Source organism: Equus asinus, chromosome 30 (genome assembly GCF_041296235.1).
Source record: "Equus asinus isolate D_3611 breed Donkey chromosome 30, EquAss-T2T_v2, whole genome shotgun sequence".
Taxonomy (NCBI): domain Eukaryota; kingdom Metazoa; phylum Chordata; class Mammalia; order Perissodactyla; family Equidae; genus Equus; species Equus asinus.
In genome coordinates this window covers 17513493-17537405 of record NC_091819.1, presented here as the reverse complement: position 1 = coordinate 17537405, position 23913 = coordinate 17513493, and the positions used below count along the sequence as shown (strand labels likewise).

The following is a 23913-nucleotide window of genomic DNA, read 5'->3' as shown; positions in this document are numbered from 1 at the left end:
GCAAATTGCTAAGACGCTATATTGGGAAGGACTCTACACAGGGTGAGGACACAGAACGGGCAGCTACCGAGCCTGGCAGAGTGAGGAGAGGTGCGGCTTCGGCTGACAGCCTCTGGGCTATGGATCCCCTCTATTCTTTTCCTTGCTACCCAGCTCAAGCCTGGCATGTTATACTCACTGACTGAACTGGGAGGCAGCACAGAGGTGCAGCCAGAGCAGGATCTTTGGAACCACACTAACTGGGTTAGGAGCCTGGTGTCAACCCTGTCAGCTGGGGCCTTGGGCAAGTTACCTAATCTGCAAGGACCCCACTTTCTTTCTTGGTAAGACAGGGACAGTTCCTAGGGTTGTGGTGATGACATGATGAGATGTAAAGCCCCAGCATGCTTGATAAGCTTTAGCAATTATTATTCATGAAACTGCCTGCCTTTAACCTTAGTGGACCTAAAAAGAAATTTCACGGTTGTTGACTCACACTGCTCTCGCTGCACAATTAGATATGAACACTTGATACAAAAATTTCAAGCAACTAAGCTTTCTGTGAGAACCAAGAACCACATCTACTCATTTCTCTTTCATTCTCCCCTCCGTGTGCATGAGAGTTCATAAATCCTATTACTTTGGACTAAAGGTTTCAGGGAAGAGAGGCCCTGACGATCTTGGCCTGTGCTTTGTGATGATGTCCACATCCTCTGCGAGTTTCATTCCTAAGGTGTTGCTCTTATACAGAACTCCTATACAACCCAGTCATGGACTCCCACAGTGAAGCTGGTCCTATTCAGGTGGTAGCTTTAACTTGGTTTATTTTGGTTCTGTGGGGCAACTCCTTGTTTCATATGTATTATAAGGCTGGGTGCTTATTTGTTGATAGTCTTTTCTTACTAAGTATAAAATACTGAATTAAATTATTGACAAAGCATAATTTGTCCCCCAATTTTCTTGCAGAGGATTTAAAACTAATAGGAACATAAGCCAATGGGGAAAATGTGTGGTTTGCCATCTAAAATTGCACTTGCACTGAAGTCAGCGAGCCTTACTGGAACTCAAATACTAGTTATCTGAACAGTCAATGTGTAAGAGCCAAGACAGTTTTGAAGAAGCACTTACTCTACCAGTTATTACAACATGTTATAAAGCTCAGCTCATATTCCGGGAAAGTTGTCCTTGGCTTCTGAGCCAAGCTTTCCCACTGGGCTTACTGTGTGACCCCGGGACACGATTTCACTGGCAAGGTCTCCTCCACTGTCCAGCTGCCTACTGTGCATCCTAGTTTCCAAGAGAAAGGAGAGGACACAGGAGTTCTAAAGCATGTCTTAGATTGCTGTGCCACGCAAACAAACCAACCTAGAGTCTTTTAAGTAGGGCCAGCACCCGCTGAAGCAGCTAGCCCGCTCTACCCTCTCTAAGCCGAATCATCCCTGAGTTAAAGGTACCCCTCCAAGGGCCGGCCCAGTGGCGCAGTGGTAAAGTGCACATGTTCTGCTTCGACGGCCCAGAATTCACGGGTTTGGATCCCGGGTGCGGACACAGCACCACCTGGCAAGCCATGCTGTGGTAGGCGTCCCACATATAAAGTAGAGGAAGATGGGCACGGATGTTAGCTCAGGGCCAATCTTCCTCAGCAAAAAGAGGAGGATTGGCAGCAGTTAGCTCAGGGTTAATCTTCCTCAAAAAAAAACCAAAGGGTACCCCTCCATCAGAAGGTCTCTTAGCACCAAACTGCCAGGATTTTTACCCAAAGAGAAAGGAGGAGTCGTCCTTTCCCAAATCTTTCTGTTTCCAAAATTCCTCAACAGAATCCATCACCAATATATTCTTCATGGTGGTAAACCTGACGTGGATCATTTAGAACCTAAAAGAAGAATGTAAATTCACTGAACAGTACCACGAGTTATATTCACTATGCAACAGTCAGAGGCAAATTATCTACAAAGCAATAACTGCCGTAGAACTGGATTCTCTAATTAAATATATTTTTTGCTCGAAGATTATTCCTTAATAAATGTTACATTTAACGGTACGAAAAGGGAAAATAAAATATTTGCAAAGAGCAAAGACAGTGAGACTGTTTCTCTAGCCATAACAGACAGTAAAAGAAATGTAAAAAAATATATGAAAATAACTTTTTTGTAGCCATAAAACTGGCTTCTTGAAACACCAAATAAATAAATACATTCGATAACTACCTAGCGAGCTGCTACACTGTAGCTACTGATCGGAAATAACTAAAATTCCGTATCAGAGTCCTGGATTTACGATACTGTATTTTTTCACTAATTTCTTCATCCGCTTAATTTTCTTCCTGAAGACTTGATGATCTTGTTTTGAAATATACCGAAAATATCTACAACCTAAAAAATAAAACAAAGCAACATGAAAAAAAAAAAACAGAGTTTTAATACGAATCAAATTGTTCAAGTGTATTTCTTCATTTTTAAAATTTGCTTCAGTTTCTGGCATACCAATGACCATGAAAATAGACTGATTTGTATTATCTATACTCATAGGTCCTACGCACATTCTAAGAGCTGTCACCAATGAAATGTACTGCTTCCCACATACGATGACGTTTCTCCTCCATCATAATTAAAGCACAAACTTTAGCCTGTTCCTACTTTGCCTCCCAAACCCTAGTTAAGGTGAGATGCTTATTATACACATTCACATATTAAATGAGCTTCTCCAAACCAAATTACTAAAGGTTCCTTCTCAAGGTTAGCTTATAAAACAGCCAAGAGGCATTCATAATAAGAGACTAATCTGAGGAGAACCTCGACGGGAAGGATTAGAATAAATCAGTCGTAGGTTAGAAGAGATCAGAAATTGTCTCCTCACTCCAGCCATCAGGCGGGCAGCTGGACGGCGATAATGCAGGAGCCTGGCACTCAGCAGAACTTCCACCTGCTTCTCACAGAACTACAATGGTAAGAGGATCACTTGTTAAATATTTCAGAGACATGAAGCAAACTCAGGATCCATTTTTCCATTCAACAGTGATTTCTCCAGCCTCTATAGCCTTAGGCACAGTACCAGGTAAACTGTGACAGGAATGAATGGTCACTCTTTGTAATTTCAAAATCATCCAAGAGCTACGTCTAGATGAAAAGAAAACAAAGCCATGTACCTTTTTTTTCCTGACAATACTCCAGCCACCAAGGCCTTCTCACAAGCCAACGCTTTATCCTCCTTCCAGTCACTTTTTGCCCAAAAGTAGCTGAAGTGAAAGCCTGGCCACCAGTTTTTCCTGGAGCTCCACTCTTCTTGAACCCAGGCCAGGTGACTCCTGGAATAGAAAAAGGTCAAAAGGGAAGGCCAATGATGAGGACAGATCTATAGTGTCAGAATCTGACCTTGAGTATAGTCTATGGAAAGATGACAAGGAAAACGAATTTCTGAGCATGGCCATGGTATATAGCACACGCATGAAAGCAAACCCTTTTCAGTCCTCCTTGATCTTCACAGCCCATTTTCCATCTAACTAACCAGTGAGTTCCATACAGCACAGCGGTTAACAGCACAGACTCTGAACTCAAAATCCTAGATTCACATCTCAGATCTTCCATTTACTTACTATCTGTGTGATCCTGGGCAAGGTGCTTAACCTCTCTGAGCCTCAACTTCCCTGAGGATATTAACAGTACCCATCTCATAGCATTGTTATTAGGATTAAACTGGTCCAGTAGTATAACAGTCTCATGTAAAGTCCCTGGTATGCTGTCTGGTACACAGTAAATGTTGAATAAATGTCAGCTATTATTATCATTACTTAAAAGTTACTTTAAAACCTCACTTTAAATTATATATGCTACAAAGAATTACTATCCAAGTTAAGATGCCATTTTTATACAAATACATGAACACACAGGTTTGGCAGTTGAACCCAGACAATGCTAAGTGTTCGTCAATAATTTAATCAAGCAAATACTTATTTAGCACCTATTTGCACCCTGTGGCAGAACTTTCAGAAGTTCAAAAATGAACAGTACATTTCTCTGCCTTCAAGAACCTTCTGGTTAGCAGGGGTTTACACAGTGTGTTAGAGGTGGAAAGTGGTTTCCGATGAGTACATCAACATTTCACACCAAAACCTTCTATAATCAGCACTGTGCTAGCTCCACGGTCAAGTCAGATCTGAAGCCTGAAACAAGTTCCTACAGATGATGAATTTCCTAACCTACTAAAACGATGTAATAAGTAAATGAAACTTAATTTTGTGATGTCCTTTCTTCTCACACACAGTGACAATGACAAAGGGCCACTCCTTTTCTTCTGCTCAAAATGTGGCAGTGATGAAATTATGATCACAGGTATAGTTTCAGATACCCAGCTCACAATGGGCTTAATAAATATTTGTTGAATGAATAACCTACACTGATCTAAGGAGACCCTAACAATCCCACTGAAAACAGCGGGGAGGAAGCTGCCCCCCACGCCTTCCCAGAGCTGACGACACACAAAGCACAAAGAGCTTACAAAGAGTGTAGCAATCTAGCGATGGGTGGGAGTGACCCCTTCTAGTCCTTATTTCCAATTTGAATACACACATATTCCCCCGCAATGTGGCGTAAGTTATAGTAGTTATTTCGATAGTGTAAAAAGATCTTGATAGAATTTTTATATGTTATACTTGGGACTTTGTATTTCCTTGCTTCTGATGTACTCAGAAGAAAACAGCGGAAGACAAATTCAAGAAATCCAAAAACACATGCAAAGAACTTCACTTAAAAATTGACAGATACCAACTAAAATACTGGGAAACACTATTTATGCTGATCCAGTAGTAAACTGTGTGTCTCTTACTTACCTCATTAAGGTCTGTCGTAGACACTTGGCCAAATATTTCCAAGCAGTTATATTTTTAGTGCATCCAGCAAAATCTAGGACTCCAAATAACACCTCCAACCCCAGTTTGTGGTGTTCTTCTTTTTCTGCAATGGTCGTAACAGTTAGAGTTTCCTTTAGGTATTGAAGTGCACAAAGCTGAAAAACACATTCAGTTGATAAAATACTACTGCATCCTGAGTCTTCTAGTTTGGTTAACAGCTTAAAATAATTCATTTTGCTCATGCTCTCCTGAAATGAATCTGAACAATCTAATAATTTAGCCCATGCTAACGAATTCAGGGGTTAGTGTGATCTCTATATGGGTTATATACTACTGAGAGCACCGTTTAAAATACCTGCCCTATTTGGACATTTTATATAAGTTCTCTTTTCCTGGAAGAACTGAGTAGTCCCAGTACCTATTGGACTTAAGCTGATTTTCTCCTATGAAGAAGTCTGTTCTTCTACATACTGAGCTGAAACCCAGTAGGGATTAAAATGAGGTGAATTATATAAATTAAAGACATTTCTCTCTTGCTAATTATTGACTAATGTTCTATTGCAGGGGTCAGCAAACTTTCTGGAAAGGGCCAGACTAAACATTTAAGCTTTGTGAGCCATACAGTCTGGGTCACAACCATGCACCTCTGCTGCTGTAATGCAAACGCAGCCACACACAATATGAAAACCAACGGATGTGGTTGTCCTCCAGCACAACCTGACTGATAAAGACAGGCGAGGGGTGGATCTGGCCCATGGGCCACAGTTTGCTATCTCTCGCCTACAGCTTACCTGTGCAAAGAGATATAAAACAAAAATTATTTACCTGATTTTCTCAGTACTCTATGGAATTCTAACATCAGTTTATGAGATGGTACAATCTGATACAAAATCTGGAAGAAAGAATAATCTTGTAATTTTACACATTCTCAAATTTCAGCTTACTTTCAAGTTCTTGCTGTCTAATATGCCCTCAGGAAATGAGGCAAGGATTTAAAAGATACTTTGCTTTTATCCAGTTTCAATTTGGGTATAGAAAGGTGTTCTATGTAAAGCTTTTTTTAAAAAAAATTCTCCACTAACAACAAGATAGTCACGGGGGTGGGGGGAAGAGATGGGGATATTTTAGTTTCTCCTTACTCATTTTTATACCATTTACCACATGTAAAACCTTAATTTCTTTTCAGAAACCAGGACTGAGAAAACAATAAAGGAAAAAAAGAATCACCATCACACAGAAAAGATATTTAATCCTTACTGATCACAAGATGTCACAGAATAATTATATAAAACAAAAAACCCAGAAAGGCATGAATGACTATTTGGGAAGATTGTGCTCAGGAACACAGTACAGAGAAAGGATTCGCGTAAGTATTTATACAACCTTTTCACACAACAGGGAGAAATTAAAGATTCTTCTTTTTAAGAATAGGAAGGACTATTTCTATGAATATTCGATAAATAGGATTTTAAGAAAAACTGTAATTCTTATTTCAACACACTTTATAATAGAAATGCATTAATTCTGTCTGCTTGCTGAGGCCCTCCGACCTTACAGTGACATAATTTCCTACAAAATGAAAAGTAAATTTCATTAATTTCTCTGAATAATTTTTGAAAAGAAGATCAATCAATCAAGATCAATATTCTAATATTCTCATATCAGAGAGAATTATTAACAGTCGGTTCCTGTGAAATCACATCTATCTTATGATTTAAGGAATTCTGCATATGGCTTAATTCATTTAGATTTTTTTTAACCTTTTTATTGAAATATAACATAAGGAATAGAAATGAATACAAATGCTGAATGTGTCCTTCAATAAACTTTCACAAAGTTTAACACACTCGCGTAACAAGCACCCAGATCAAAAAACAGAACATTATCAGAATTCTAGAAGTCTTCCATCAGTTTTGGGAAATTCTTAACCGTTAGCTCCTCAAATACTGGCTTTTTTGTTGGTTGCATTACCTGCTCTGGCCCTGTTCTCTCTCTCTTTTCCCTGGGACTCCAATTATTAATACAGTCGCGTGGCACATAACATTTCAGTCAGCGACGGACTGTATGTACAACGGTGGTCCCATAAGACCAGTACCATACAGCTAGGTGTGCAGTGGGCTACACCACCCAGGTTTGTGTAAGTCACTCTACGATGTTCACACAACAGCAATATCACCTAATGACGCATTTCTCAGAACGTATCCCCATTGTTAAGTGACGCATGACTGCATGTCAGACCTTGTCACCAAGTCTTTGTACACTCTTTTCTGCCCTTTTTATCCTTTTGTTTCCATGCTTTAGCCTGATATTTTCTATATGGTCCATTAATCCTCTCTTCTACTATGTTCCATTGGCTATTAAACTCAGCTATTGAGTTAATTTCAAATATTGAAGTTTTCAAAAGGAAAAACGGAACTTCTCTAAATCTATCTTGTCTTGAACATAAATAAGTGTTCAACACAGTTATTCTCTGTTATACTTTAAAAAGTCTTTTCAGAAACACCATTGGTAACTGACAATCTGAATGAAGTCACCATCTTGCTATGTTCTAACTATCTGTAATCTTTTGTTGTACAAATGGGTAAAAGGAAACCTTGGAGGGTAAGGTTAGAAGAGCAACTTCCAAAGTATTATGCAGTAAAACAAAGCCTGTTAAAAACTTCATAAAATGTACAGTTTCCACATCTGAGGGTTTGATAATGTCAATTTTAACGAACATGTAAGTATACATTAGAGCTAATTGGCTTTTTAAAAGAAGACTGATAGATAAGGATTTTTCTCAGTCATCTGTTTAGGTTGAAAAGGACCTTTCTTTTTCTTCCTCCTCTAAAATATCATGTCAAAAACCAACCACAAAATATATAAAGAACTCCTACAATCCAACAACAGAAAGATAAATCACCCAATTCAAAAAAGGGCAAAGGGCTTGAAAAGACATTTCTCCAAAGAAATACAGATAGCCAATGAGCACATGAAAAGTTGCTCAATATCACCAGCCATTAGAGAAATGCAAATCAAAACCACAATGAGATGCCACTTCACATCCATCAGGACAGCTATTATCAATTAAAAGAAAAAAAACAAGTGTTGGTGAGGATGTGGAGAAATGTAAATCCTCATGCATTGCTGGTGGGAATGTAAAATAATGCAGCTGCTGGGAAAACAGTCTGATGGTTCCCCTAAAGGTTAAACAAAGAATTACCACATGATCCAGCAATTCCACTCCTAGATATACACCCAAAACAAGCGAAAGCAGGGAAACACATACTTGTACACTCATGTTCACAGCAGCATTATTCACAACAGTCAAAAATTGGAAACAACCCAAATGTCTATCAACAGATGAATGGACGAACAAAATGTGTAATATATAAACAAAAGAATATTATTCAGCTTAAAAAGGAAGGAGATTCTGATCATGCTATAACGTAGATGAATTCTCGAAACATGCTAAATGAAATAAGCAAGACATAAAAGGACAAATACTGTATGATTCCACTTAGATGAGGCTCCTAGAACAGGCAAATTCCTTGAGACAGAAAGTGGACTAGAGGTTAGCAGGGGGCTGGGGGTGGGGGTTGTGGGGACTTACTGTGCAAAGGATACGGAGTTTCTGTTTGGGACGATGAAATAGTTCTGGAACTGGATAGTGGTGATGGGTGCACAAAATTCTGAACATACCTAATGTCACTAAAGTGTGCACTTACAAATAAATGGTAAATTTTATGTTATGCATACTTTACCACCACAACATAAACCTTCTAAAGCAATACCACGTACAGTAACCATCCAAAACATGAAGCTCTTAGGGATAAAGTTAACAAAATATATACAATAAAAACTACAAAACATTTCAGAAAGAAATAAAAGACCTAAATGAATGGCAAATGATGGACAGACATATCATGTCCAGTTTGGAAACATCAATTTGTTAAGATGCCAACTCTTTCAGAATTCACCCACAGGTTCAAAATCCTAGCAAGATTTTCTTGACGCAACAAAATGATTTAAAAATATATATGGAAAGTCAAAGAACATAGAGAAGCTAAAAACAACTTTGGAAAAAGACAAATTTGTATGACTTTCATGGTATGATTCCAAAATTTGCTATAAAATATAAAACTACAGTAATCACGATATGTGGTATTGGTATATGATGGAAATATACATCTACACAATATAGATGTAGAGAAATAGAGGTAGAGAAATATACTCTATACAATAGAGTCCATATCTATGATCAACTGATTTTCAACAAAGTTAAAAATGTAACTCAACAGGAGAAGAAGTATAGTCTGTTCAATAAATGGTGCTCAAAAAATCATATGGAAAATAATGAACCTTGACTCTGACCTCATACTATACAAAAAAATTAGCTGAAAATCTATCAGGGACCTAAACAAAATTATAACACTTCTAGGGGAAAAAAAAAAGAGAATCTTCATTATCTTGAGGTAGGCAAAGATTTCTTAGACAAAAAGTACTAACTATAAAAGAAAAATGAATAAACTGCACTTCATCAAAATTAGAAATTTTTGTTTCTTTGAAAGATAGTGTTAGGAAAACAAAAAGGTAAGCCACGGACTGGAAGAAAATATTCACAATCCATATATCTGACAAAGGACTTATATCCAGATTATATTAAAAACTTTCAAATCAATAAGAAGGCAACCCTGCAAAAAAACAGACAAAACATTTGAACAGACACTTCACAAAAGAAGATACAGGGGGGGCCGGCCTGGTGGCTTAGCTGTGAAGTTTACATGCTCCGCTTTGGCGGCCACGGTCACCGGTTTGGATCCCAGGCGCAGACCTATGCACCACTTATCAAGCCATGCCATGGCAGGCGTCCCACATATAGAATAGAGGAAGGTGGGCACAGACGTTAGCTCAGGGCCAATCTTCCTCAGCAAAAAAGAGGAGGATTGGCAGTGGATGTTAGCTCAGGGCTAATCTTCCTCAAAAAAAGAAGATACAGGAATAGCCAACAGGCATATTAAAAGATGCTCAATGTCATTAGTCATTAGGGAAACGCAAATTAAAACGACAGTGAGACACCACTACACACCTACTAGAATGGCTATAATTCAAGACTAACAATACCAAATATTGATGAAGATGTAGAGAAATTGAACTTTCACACATCACCAGTGGGAATATCAATGGTACAGTCACTCCAGAAAACATCTAGGCAGTTTCTTAAGAAGTTAAACATATACTTTCCAGCAATTCTACTCTTAGCTAGCTACCCAGGAAAAATGAAAATATATGTGCACACAAAGATTTGTACATGAATGTTGACGGTAGCATTCATAGCAGCCAAAAAGTGCAATACCCAAATGTTCATCACGAAATGCATGTATCAAAATGGACTACTCCTCAGCAGTAATAAGGAATAAACTACTGATACGATATGGATGAATCTCAAAAACATTACACTGAGCAAGAAAAGCCAGACAACAAAAGGAGTACATACTGTAAGATTTCATTTATATCAAATTCTAGAGGAGGTAAAATTAATCTATAGTGACAGAAAGTAGATCAGTGGTTACATGGCGCCAGGAATATTGGGGGGAATGAGGGACTTTCTGGGGTGATGGAAATGTTCGCTATCTTATCCTGGTGGTTACATGGATGTATATATTTGTTAAAATGCATCCAAGTGTACACTTAAAATAAGTGCTTTATTACATGTAAATTACATTTCAAAAAGGTGATTTTTTAAAAAATAGCAATGCAGAACTTTCCAACCAGGGTGGCAAAGGGTTTCTGAAATACTGATCCTCTCCCCTCAGTCTCTCTTGGGCAGGGAGTGGCGGAATGATAGTGGGGGGTAGGTCTCCTGGCCCTGCAGCCTCCTGTTTACCTCAGTGTACCCCACACACACTGTCATTTTATGGGTGCTATAATACAGAAGTTGGAAAGCAATGACCTAAGAATGTTTTAAAGTAGATCCCCAATCCCATTCAAACATTGAATAAAAATTCTGTACCTTAAGCACACTTATCAGTTTCTCCCTTGGTGCCTTCTCTGTCTTGAGAAAGTTGTATAAGTAGATATGAGCATTTGGATTCGATGGGAACTTCTCATCATAGGCATAATTGGTGAGAACCTCTCGGGCTCCATCTTGATCCCCATAGAATTCCAGCATCTATATAAAATGAGTCATAATATCTTAGCTAAACTCTGTAAGATAGCTACATGAAAGATAATGCACAACTTAACATAATGGGTACAAAATTTTACAAAAGTGACAAGTAGTATATACTGTTTAGGGAACCAGAGTAATGACAGCTTTTGCTTTCACCAGCACAGGTTACAACCTCTATGGAACAGAGAAGATCACCTGCAACCCTTATGGTTTCCCATTGTTTCTTTAGCATATTTTCCTACTGAAGAATGCAGCAACTTCAACCTAAGAACTCTTTCTATAAAAAATAAAGTCCTCAGAAAACTCTCTGACCCCAACACCCAAACAGCCTAGTACCTGCAAGCAGCTTTCTTCCAGCGGACGCCCCCAGAACATTGCCACACACCAAGGGCAGGAGGGAGCACACACCAGAGGAGCGACGGTGGAAATAGGTGACCAGAGCCCTACCTAAGCCCCCCACAATTACACCTAAGCCCCGAGGGAAGCTCCAGAGTTACACACCGGAGGCGGCGGGGAAAACCCTACCTGCCATTAGCGGAGAGGCCCCACCCAGCATCCACAATGCCGGGAGGCTCCCAGAGCGAATCCCAAACGGGGTGGTGGCCCGCCAGCTGCCGCCGCCGGCCCCACTGACCGGGCTTTCACCTGGAGAGGACTGGGGCTGTGTGGAGCTCCAGCGGCAGGCTCCGCGGCCCGGGGGGTAAACTCTGGAGTTCCATCCAGGCAGCAGGCAAAGTCTCTACCTGCCATTAGCGGAGAGGCCCCACCCAGCATCCACAATGCTGGGAGGGTCCTGAAGAGTAGAATCCCAGGCAGGGCAGCAGCCAGCCAGCTGCCACTGAACTCAAGGCCTCCGGCTATCCCCCAGACAGGGCAAGGAGCTCCCCGAGATCCTAGGGGAGAGGACTGGGGCTGGGTGGAGTTCCAGCGACCCGGCTCCGTGGCCCAGGGGGAAACTCTACAGTCTCACAGCAGCCTCAGCGATAGCCTCTGCACAGCACTAGTAGAGAGCACCCACCTGGCAACCACAAGGCTGGAAGACCCTGGGACAAAAGTAGCATAGCTAGGTGAGCTAACCACAGACTGCAGAAGATACCCATAGCTCTGCTGTGACCCATAGTGGACAATGAGATTTTTGTGGGCGCCGATAGCGAGAGAGCTGCAAATATAAGTGATCCTGCCCCTGGCCACTGGGAAAGCCCATAACACCGCTGCAGACCCTAAGGAGGGAGCACGTCTAGGTAGTCTGCAACAGTAGGCACCAGCAGCCTGAAGCCCCCTTGTGATGGCCCCCACAGCTGAAGAGGGAACCCACAGGACCACTGTGACTACGAAGAGGGGCCCAGGCCCAGTTAGCAACAGCTGATAGGGTTCCTGGTTGGTGCAGTATAAACAGATGACCCCCCACCACACCAGTAGAAACAAGTGGAAGCAGTAACTAAACTCTATCTCTATGCGGAGGCACAAATCTACACCATCAAGCAATATGAGAAAATATATTAAATCTCCAGAACAGAAGGAAAATGACAAATACACACAAAACAATCCCAAAGACAATGAAATATATAACCTAAATGATGATGACTTCAAAACAGCCATCATTAAAAAACTCAATGAGTTAAAAGAGAATTCAGATAGACAACTCAACGAGTTCAGGAGCTATGTCACAAAATAGTTCGATACTGTAAAGAAGAACCAAACAGAAATACTGGAAATGAAGAAGACAATAGAGGAGATTAAGAAGAATCTAGATGCACTGAACAGTAGGGCCGATAATACGGAGGAAAGAATTAGCAATTTGGAAGATAGGAATACAGAAATGCTGCAGGCAGAGGAGGAGAGAGAACGAAGACTAAAAAGAAGTGAAGAAACTCTCTGAGAATTATCTGACGCAATTAGGAGATGCAATGTAAGGATTATAGGTATATCAGAGGGAGAAGAGAAGGAGAAGGGGGCAGAAAGCCTATTCAAAGAAATAATGGCTGAGAACTTCCCAAACCTGGGGAGAGAGATGGAACTTCATGTGACAGAAGCCAATAGATCTCCAAACTTTATCAATGCAAGAAGACCAACCCCAAGGCATATAGTAGTGAAGCTAGCAAAAGTCAACGACAAGGAGAGAATACTAAGGGCAGCCAGGCAGAAGAAATTAACCTACAAAGGAACCCCCATCAGGCTATCAGCAGATTTCTCAGCAGAAACTTTACAGGCTAGAAGAGAGTGGAATGATATATTCAAAAATCTGAAGGACAAAAACCTGCAGCCGAGAATTCTCTACCCAGCGAAAATATCCTTCAAATACGATGGAGAAATAAAAAGTTTCCCAGATAAACAAAAATTAAGGGAATTCCTTGCCACAAAACCTCCTCTTCAAGAAATGCTCAGGAAAACCCTCATTCCTGAAAAATCGAAAAAAGGAAAGGGGCTACAAAACCAAGAGCAAAGGAGATAAGTAGAAGGACAACAACAGAGAGTAGCAGCTCTCTATCAGAACAGACTAAACAATGGGACAAGAAACAAAGGAAATTGAAGAGAACCAGAAAACAAGACATAAAATGGCAGCAGTAGGCCCCCACATTTCAGTAATCACTCTAAATGTAAATGGATTGAACTCTCCAATCAAAAGACACAGAGTGGCAGGATGGATCAAAGAACAAGACCCAACAATATGCTGCCTCCAGCAAACACACCTCAGCCCCAAAGACAAACACAGACTCAGAGTGAAGGGATGGTAGACAATACTCCAAGCTGATAATGAACAAAAGAAAGCAGGTGTCGCTATACTAATATCAGACAAAGTAGACTTCAAAGAAAAACAGATAAAGAAAGACAAAGAGGGACAGTATACAATGATAAAAGGGACACTCCACCAAGATGACATAACACTTATAAATATATACGCACCCAACACAGGAGCACCAAATTTGTAAAGCAACTCTTAACAGAACTAAAAGAAGACATCAACAACAATACTATAATAGTAGGGGACCTCAACACACCATTAACACCAATGGATAGAACATCCAGACAGAAAATCAACAAGGAAATTATAGAATTAAATGAAAAGTTAGACCAGATGGACTTAACAGATACATATAGAACACTTCATCCAAAAACAGCAGGTTACACATTCTTCTCAAGTGTGCATGGAACATTCTCAAGGATAGACCATATTTTGGGAAACAAAGCAAGCATCAATAAATACAAGAGAGTTGAAATAATATCAAGCATCACAATCCCTGACTTCAAAACATACTACAAAGCTACAGTGATCAAACAGCATGGTACTGGAACAAAAACAGGTGCACAGATCAATGGAACAGAATTGAAAGCCCAGAGATAAAACCACACATCTATGGACAGCTAATCTTTGACAAAGGAGCTGAAGGCCTACAATGGAGAAAAGAAAGTCTCTTCAACAAATGGTGCTGGGAAAACTGGACAGCCACATGTAAAAGAATGAAAATTGACCATTCTTTTTCACCATTCACAAAAATAAACTCAATGGATCAAAGACCTAAAGATTAGGCCTGAAACAATAAGTCTTCTAGAAGAGAATATAGGCAGTACACTCTTTGACATCAGTTTCAAAAGAATCTTTTCGGACACTATAACTCCTCAGATGAGGGAAACAATAGAAAGAATAAACAAATGGGACTTCATCAGACTAAAGAGCTTCTTCAAGGCAAGGGAAAACAGGATTGAAACAAAAAAACAGCCCACTAATTGGGAAAAAATATTTACAAGCTACTTATTCAACAAAGGATTAATCTCCATAATATACAAAGAACTCACACAGCTTAACAACAAAAAAACAAACAACCCGATCAAAAAATGGGCAGAGGACATGAACAGACATTTCTCCAAAGAAGATATAAGTATGGCCAATAGACACATATAAAGATGTTCATCATCACTAATCATCAGGGAAATGCAAATCAAAACTACACTAAGATATCACCTTACACCCATTAGATTGGCAAAAATATCCAAAACCAAGAGTGACAAATGTTGGAGAGGTTGTGGAGAAAAAGGAACCCTCATACACTGTGGGTGGGAATGCAAACTAGTGCAGCCACTATGGAAAACAGTATGGAGATTTCTCAAAAAGTTAAAAATAGAAATACCCTATGACCCAGCCATCCCACTACTGGGTATCTATCCTAAGAACCTGAAATCAGCAATTCCAAGAGTCCCATGCACCCCTATGTTCATTGCAGCATTATTTACAATAGCCAAGACGTGGAACCAACCTAAATGCCCAGAAACTGATGACTGGATAAAGAAGATATGGTATATATACACAATGGAATACTACTCAACCATAAAAAAGGACCAAATTGTTCCATTCGCATCAACATGGATGGACCTTGAGGGTATTATGTTAAGCGAAATAAGCCAGACAGAGAAAGACGAACTCTATATGACTCCACTTATAGGTGGAAGTTAACATATAGACAAGGAGAACTGATTGGTGGTTACCAGGGAAAAGGGGGGGTGGGGGGAGAGGAAAGGGTGAAGTGGTGTACCCACAACATGACTAACAATAACGTACAACTGAAATCTCACAAGGTTGTAATCTATCATAATCTTAATTAAAAAAAAAAATAAATAAAATAAATAAAGTCCTCAAAGTAGGGCACACTAACAAGGGAATAAAGACCATAGAATGCCACTAACCTCAGTGTCCTACATAACTTTAGGCACAAAAGGAGTAAATGGAAATTATAATTCCATTCACCTCATTCCCTTCCTTACAAAGGAATTTCCAGATTTACTGTCATATGGTTCCAGAGATTACCTTCTGACAACGCAATTATCACTTTAGCACTCATGAAACTTTCAAAAAGCAAATTACTTTAACAAACAAACAGATAGAGAACAGATTGGTGGCTACCAGACAGGGAGGGAGTGGGGGGGAGGGTGAAAGGGGTAAAGGGGCACATATGTACAGTGTTGGATGGAAACTAGACTTCTGGTGGTGAACAGAATGCAGTCTATACAGAAATCGAAATATAATGATATACACCTAAAATTTATATAATGTTAGAAACCAACGTGACCTCAAAAAAATAAATAAGTAAAAAACAAAAAGGCAAATTATTTTGATGATTTATTCCTACTGCCAAGCCCCCCTGTTCTTTCACAATGACTCTGGGATAAGAGGACATCCTTACGAACTTCCTAAAAGGCATTATCTTCATCTCATACATTGTGACCTACTTTCGGATTTCTGTCCCCTTCCCTTCTATACCCCACCAAATCATAAAGGATCTTTCTGCTTTTCTTTTAAGCTCAATAAGAATAATATAAAATCGATATTTACAACTATGTTGTTATTTATTTTATAAATATTTGGCCATGACATGTTATCCAGTGGTGAAATAAACACAGGATAACATTTAAAGTACACTAGTAAAATAAACAAAAATTATTCAGACCAAAGAAAAGACACCATGTTCTTTTTCTTTTTAAACCATTTTCTCCATAAAGTATCTTCTGATCAATAAAGATTAGGTTTAAAACCAAATGAAACTAATAAAACTGTATAAAAAGTCTACTTACCTCTACATAACTCTTCACAAAAGGATCCCAAACTCCAGGAATTTGAATCAATGCACCAAGGTTTACAGACGTCTTCCAGCTGTGGTCGAGCATATTCTGGGATGCTGTGTTGTACGCATAATCATCCTTATCTGCCCAGAGAAAAGAGATTTTGAAAAGTCATGCAGTATTGAGGACTTCTGCTGAATTAGTAATCAATAAACTACCCACAAGGAAAGCTCAGGCCATAACGGCTTCACTAGGGAATTAGAACTAACATTAAAGAATAATACTAATTCTTCACAAACTTTTACCCCCCAAAAAAACAACAGAAGGAACACCTCCCAACTTATTCTATGAGGCCAGTACCACCCTGATACCAAAACCAAAGAGAACACAAGAAAAGAAAACTATAGTCCATTTATGAATAGAGATTCAAAAATCCTCAATAAAACACTAGCAAACTGAATCCAGCAACATAGAAAAAGGATTATAGACCATGCTCAAGTGTGATCTACTCCAGGAATGCAAAATTGTTTAATATCCCAAAATCAATTAATGCAAGACACCAAATCAACAGAATCAAGGACAAAAACTATATGATCATCTCAACTAATGCAGAAAAAGCATTTGATAAAATTCAATAATCTTCATGATAAAAACACTCAACATCTAGGAATCGAAGGAACTTCCTCAATCTGATAAAAAGCATCTATGAAAAACCCACAGCTAACATCAGACTTCAAGGTGAAAGACTGCATGCGAGAGCTGATGTCCTCTCTTGCCACTGCTATTCAACCTTGTACTGGGGGGCCAGCCCCGTGGCTGAGTGGTTAAGTTCACACGCTCCGCTTCAGCAGCCCAGGGTTTCATTGGTTCAAATCTTGGGCGCGGACATGGCACCGCTCATCAGGCCATGCTGAGGTGGCATCCCACATGCCACAACCAGAAGGACCTGCAACTAAAAATATACAAGTATGTACTGGGGGCCTTTGGGGAGAAGAAAAAAAAATTAAGATTGGCAACAGATGTTAGCTCAGGTGCCAATCTTTAAAAAAAAAAAAAAGCAGGGGGCTGGCCCCGTGGCCGAGTGGTTGAGTTTGCGCGCTCCGCTGCAGGCGGCCCAGTGTTTCGTCGGTTCGAATCCTGGGCGCGGACATGGCACTGCTCATCAAGCCACGCTGAGGCAGCGTCCCACATGCCACAACTGGATGGACCCACAGCGAAGAGTGTACAACTGTGTAACGGGGGTCTTTGGGGAGAAAAAGGAAAAAAAAAATAAAATCTTTAAAAAAAAAAAAAAAAAAGCAACATTGTACTGGAGAGTCTAGCCATGGCAAATAGGCAGAAAAATAATACGAAAGATTTCCAGATTGGAAAAGAAGTAAAACAATCTCTATTTGCATATGACATGATCTTGTACATAAAAAAATCCTAGGACTCCACTAAAAACTTACTGGAATTAACAAACGAGTTCAGTAAAGTGACAGGATATAAGAACATAATACGCAATAATTATAATAAGAATACACAATAATTAATTGTATGTCTATATAGTTGCTATGAACAATCCAAAAATGAAATTAGGAAAAAAATGCCATTTCCAATAGCATCAAAAACAATAAAATACTAAGGTATAAGTTTTACAAAAAAGATATGAAATTATACTCTGAAAAGTAAAATTGTTCAAAGAAATTAAAGAAGACCTAAATAAATGGAAAGACATCCCACGTACATGGGTTGGAAGACTTATCACAATTAAATCAATTGATAGCTTCAATGCAATTCCTAGCAAAATCCCAGATGGCTTTTTTGCATAAACTGACAAGCTGATCTTCTAACTCATATGGAAATGCAAGGGACCAAGAACAGTCAAAACAATCTTTAAAAAAGAGGAACAAATTTGAAGGATTCACACTACGACTTCAAAAGTTACTATAAAGCTACAATAATCAAGACTGCACGATACAGACATAAGTACAGACATATGTAGACCAACAGAAGAGAATTTAGAGTCCAGGAATAAAACTTCGTACCTATGGGCAACTGATTTTTGATAAGGGTGCCAAGATAATTCAGTGGGAAAATAAGAGCCTTTTCAGTAAACAGGCTGGAACTACTGGATATCCACGTGCAAAATTACAAAGTTGGACCCCTACCTACCTCACGCCATATACAAAAATTCACTCAAAATGGATCAAAGACCAGAATGTAAAACTATAAAACTCTCAGAAGAAAACCTAAGTGTAAATCTTTGCGACCCTGGAGTAGGCAACGGTTTCTTAGATACGAAACCAAAAACACAAGCAATAAAGGAAAAAATAGATAAATTAAACTTAATCAAAATTAAAAACTTTCGTGCTTCAAAGAACATCATTAAGAAAGTGAAGATAATCCACAGCAATATTTGCAAATTATATATCTATCCGATAAGGGACTCATATCTAGAATATAGAAAGAACTCTTACAACTCAATAATAAAAAGACAAGTAATTCAATTAAAATAGGAGCAAAGGATCTGAATATAAATTTCTCCAAAGAAGATACACAAATGGACCATAAGCACATGAAAAGATGCTCAACATCATTAGCCACTAGGGAAATGTACACCAAAACCTCAATAAGATACTACTTCACCCTCACTAGGATGGCTATGATCAAGAAGACAGATAACGGCAAGTGTTGGCTAGGATGTGGAGAAATCATTACCCTCATATACTGCTGGTGGGAAAGTAAAATGGCACGGCCGCTCTGGAAAACAGTCCAGTGGTTCCTCAAAAGGATAAACATAGAGTTACCATATGACCCAGCAATTCCATTCTTAGGTACATAACCCAAGAGAAATAAAAACATAAATCCACACAAAAATTTATAAGTGAATGTTCATAGCAACATTATTCAAAATGGTCAAAAAGTGGAAAAAAAACAAATGTCCATCAACTGATGAATGAATACATAAAATGTGGTATATCCATACAACGGAATGTCACTCGGCAACGAAAAGGAATAAGTACCATAACAGGCTACAACATGGGTGAACCTTAAAAACATTATGCTAAGTAAAAGAAGTCAGTGACATTTTATGATCCCATTTGCATGAAATGTCCAGAATAGACAGATCTCTAGAGACAGAGAGATTAGTGGTTGACTGGGACTGGGGGACACAGGGGAATTGAGAGTGACTGATAACGGGTGCAGGGTTTCTTTTTAGGGTGAGGAAAAGGTTCTCAAATTGATTAGGGTAAATGATGCGCAACTGTGAAAACACTACAGTGCACTGAATTGTTCACTTCAAGTGGGTGAATCATATTGAGAATTGTATCTCAATTCTCAATAAAGCTGCTCCTAAAAAAAAACAGGAGAGATCACTACACCCAACAAATTGGATGATATGAAAAATCTGACAAGTACAAACAGTGAGAAAATACAGACAAAAGAAAATCCTCATCAGAATACTAGTGGAATATAAATTGGCAACCATGTAGGAAAGAGTTTAGCCTATGATATACTAAAGCTGAAGACACACATACTCTATGATAACAATTCTACTCACAGAAATTCATACTTATGTGTATCAGTACACACGCCCAAGAATTTCAAAGCAGCACATTTTATAAGAGCCCCAAACTATTAATAACCTAAATGGCTATCAATAAATAGAAGGAATAAACTGTGTGAATATCATACAATAAAATGTTTTACAACAATAAAAATGAACAAACTAGAGCTAATTCAACTATATGGATGCATGTTAAAACTAATGTTGACCAGGGCCAGCCCCGTGGCCGAGTGGTTAAGTTCATGCACGCCGCTTCACAGGCCAGGGTTTGCCAGTTCAGATCCCAGGCGTGGACCTGCACACCACTTATCAAGCCGTGCTGTGACAGGCATCCCACATATAAAGCAGAGGAAGATGGGCACAGATGTCAGCTCAGGGCCAGTCTTCCTCAGCAAAAAGAGGAGGATTAGCAGCAGACGTTAGCTCAGGGCTAATCTTGCTCAAAAGAAACAACTAATGTTGAACAAAGTATGCAAAGCCCAAAAGAATAAATACAGTGTGAATTTAAATATGACATTCAGATATAGGTAAAACTAAAATACAGTGTGTACAAATGCACTTGAGTGGTAAAAGTACTTTAAAAAGCAGGGAAGTGATCATCGTTAAAGTCAAGACAGTGGTTTTCTAGAGACGGAATGGGAGGAAGTGTGACCAGGAAGGCACACATGGGGACCTCCTAGGGGGACAGCAATGTTTTGTTCCTTAATCTAGGTGGTTGTTACACGGATGTTTGTTTTATAATAATTCATTCTATACTTTTTCCGTAAACAGTCATGCGTTGCTTAGCAACAGGGACACATTCTAAGAGATGTGTCGTTAAGGTGATTTCCCCGTTGTGTGAACGTCATAGAGTGCACTTACACAAACCTAGATAGCATAGCCTCCTGCACATCTAGGCTATTTGGTATTAATTTTATGGGCCCACCCTTGCATATGCAGTCCATCACTGACCAAAACGTTATGTGGTGCATGACTATAATATTTCATAATCTTTAAGGTTTAAAAGAAAAGTTACTCAGACTTTCAAAAGCAATAGATAATAGAGGCACGAAATACTTTTTGGTACCAATGCTGCTTTTTGGCCATGCTACTCTGTGGCCGAGAAAGCAGCCCCCCAAAAAAAGAGGAATTGGTATTCTCTTCCAGTGGATCAACTGAATAAATATCAATATGAACTTGGAAATGAGGTGTTAAGGGAAAAGTAGGTAAGAAATTATGAAGAAAATTTTTTTTGAAGAAAAAGGCAGATCCCTGAGTAAGTATAAGTTGGGTGTGAATTTACCACAAAAGGGGGTTCCTAGTCACCAAGGACATCAAAGTCAACCAGGACAGGCCACAGCAGCAAGGCAAAATCCCAAGCCAACTCTGAGAGCAAGTGCGTGTGTTACATTCTCGTGAGTCTGGTTACAGAGAACTCGTCCTAACTTATTTTCTCATGAAGTAGACATCTAGGTTATAGATCCTCTAAAGAACTCCGTATATTACCCTAGCTCCATCTCTTGTTGCTACAGAACAAAGTGTCAGCTGAAGAATGGCGTTGAATCATGGTCCACAGGCGAGCCGGTGTAAATGCCATGTTCCAACTGCTTTAATCATCAAATATTTGCTTAAGTTTTCCCCAACCACGTGTAAGAAGAAAAGTAAACACAGACCTTTAAACTCATCTAATCAATTTATATCAGCAAGTCTTTTTTAAAAGAAATATTACAGCAGGCATTATGGCAAGGTTAAGAAAAGAAACAGAAGACAGACATGTGATCTCAAAAGACTGATCAGTCTAGATGAGGAGACACAACATAAAGTACACATGAAAAAACTTAGAATAATGAAAAAGCAAGAGACGAACAGCCAAATGATATAAGCTGAACATGAGGCTGATACATTAGGTTTAAGGTCTAAGAATGAGGATCCAATGAGTCTTGAAGGGCAGAGGGCATCCTAGACGAAGACACTGCACCAAGACCTTGCCAGATGATCATGATGAAGACGGCATTTCAGAAGCGTCTTGGAAGAGATCACAGACAGAAAGAAGGTCAGGAATTTTGGGATTAGTGAACCTCCACGCCTGGAGATCAAGGAAACACTGCTCATCACATAAGGATAATATGGAAACACTACTTACCACATACGACGTGATAAATACCAGGACTGAGATTTGGATGGAGGATGTGAAAACAGAAAGGAAACAATCCTAGAGAAGTTATGGAGAAAAACTACGCAAGAGAAGGGGAAGTGCAGAGAATCAACCAATCAATACAGCTCCAAAGAACACAAGTCTGGGGACAGATGAGGCCATAAGTAAAGAAGTATGATTTAAACTTGATAAGATTCCAGGTGATTTTCTGTCTTCTGTTTTGCAAGTCTCTCATAGACCCGGTTTCTTGATATCCCGCAAACTACCAACTCGAAGGGCAAGCTGGCATTCCTGCATGGACTCCACAATGGAATGAATAACACTGATTCTACTTTGTTAGTGTGTCACTAATATGCAACAATGTGCAAAGTTTTCTTCTTAAGCACTTTCTGAGCACTGCCCCAGTGCTTTCCACAAGGACAGCCCTTCAGCTCCTAGCCTGGAGCTCTGGCCTCATCCTCTTTGCTCAGCAAAAACCAAACAACAAAAAGAAACATTCAATGTTTAGTGTATTTTTTGTTCTAAGAATTAACACATAGTTGCAAGAATACCTAAATTTTGCAAGATAAAAGATGTTACAAACTTATTTTCATTGTTTCATAATTTTTAATTATATTTTTCAAAGTCAACTTTGTATCACTCTCCTCCCAACCCGCTCAGCATCAATCGCTTTGTAGCCTTTTCCTGGTACCAACTATGATAGAGCAGGAAAGACTGCCAGTATGTGCTACACACTGTGGGGAATCCAAAGATGTCTAAGACAAGGTTTCAGCAAACAAGAATCTTAAGAGCTAGCAGAGTGTGCAGATGAGAAAACAATGTCAACAACGGGAGGCAGAAAGGCACACTTTGGAGTGCACAGAAATCACCTGGAGAACTTGATACAATGAGCTTATGGATCCCATCCCCAGAGATTCTGATAGGAAGGTAGGAGGAGGGGGAGGGCTCTCTTTCTGACGCAGGTGCCTCACCCACTGTAGAGGCTGGCTATGGAGGAGGCAGCCTGCTTTGGTGGTGGGTTGGGACAGGTAACAGATAACTCCTCTATAGTTGCATTAAGCACCCTAGTCTCCTTTAACCCAGGCAGCACTCCCTAGTGAACACAGGGATGTCTACAGGAGGTTAAGAGAGAATGGGGGTAGGGATGAGTTTGAGATGTTTTTCGTAATCCTCGGCCCCTTGAGCTCGAACACCAGCCCTTGGAGTATGCCTGCAGCGCCCTAACCCTCAAGGGTTTCAGAGGAGGAATCAGATGACCCTCTGAAAGGCACGCAGGCGCAGTCCAGGCAAACAAAGCCGAGACGGACTGGGCAGCGGCTTTTAGTAATGCCTTTTATAAATAAACCCTTTCTTTTAGCTGTTATTTTCAGGTAGGAAAATAACTCTTGAAAATACAACTTTCTTTTGAAAAAACAAATGAGGAAACATTAGAAAAGCATCCCCCATTCCCAGTGTTACCATGGCTGTCTGTTTGGTGTGTATACTTTCAGGACTTCCGTGTTTACATAGACACACTACCCACCAAGAACACAAAACACCGTTTGCACATTTTATTCCGACCTTCACGCGAACGCTCACCACACTGCCGTCGTCTCACGACTTGCTTTCCTTGCTTTACGAAGTGTCGTAAACTCTGGTCTGCGGCTGCGTGTTTCCGAATGCGGCGTGTGACGCCACGTTGGCCCTTCGGAGCCTAGCAG

General features: G+C 39.7%; 1 protein-coding gene across 1 annotated transcript; it reads right to left on the bottom strand.

Annotated features, from left to right (window-relative positions):
• Positions 1 to 1953: 1953 nt before the first annotated feature.
• LOC106830427 (TATA box-binding protein-associated factor RNA polymerase I subunit A-like) lies at positions 1954 to 23905 on the bottom strand. Its single transcript, XM_070501590.1, has 7 exons — positions 23774 to 23905; positions 16542 to 16672; positions 10818 to 10976; positions 5651 to 5717; positions 4805 to 4928; positions 3125 to 3283; positions 1954 to 2351 (listed from the first exon to the last, which is right to left on the bottom strand). The coding sequence occupies exons 2-7, from the start codon at positions 16632 to 16634 to the stop codon at positions 2345 to 2347; spliced, it is 609 nt and encodes a 202-aa protein (XP_070357691.1). The 5' UTR covers positions 16635 to 16672; positions 23774 to 23905; the 3' UTR covers positions 1954 to 2344.
• Positions 23906 to 23913: the final 8 nt, after the last annotated feature.

Excerpts from the sequence above, each read along its gene's own strand:
- LOC106830427 (XM_070501590.1), bottom strand. The coding sequence starts at position 16,634 with ATGCTCGACCACAGCTGGAAGACGTCTGTAAACCTTGGTGCATTGATT. Across the intron at positions 10,977-16,541 it reads TTGTGAAGAGTTATGTAGAG|ATGCTGGAATTCTATGGGGA; the intron begins GTAAGTAGACTT and ends CATTTTATATAG. Across the intron at positions 3,284-4,804 it reads CTACGACAGACCTTAATGAG|GAGTCACCTGGCCTGGGTTC; the intron begins GTAAGTAAGAGA and ends TTTCTATTCCAG.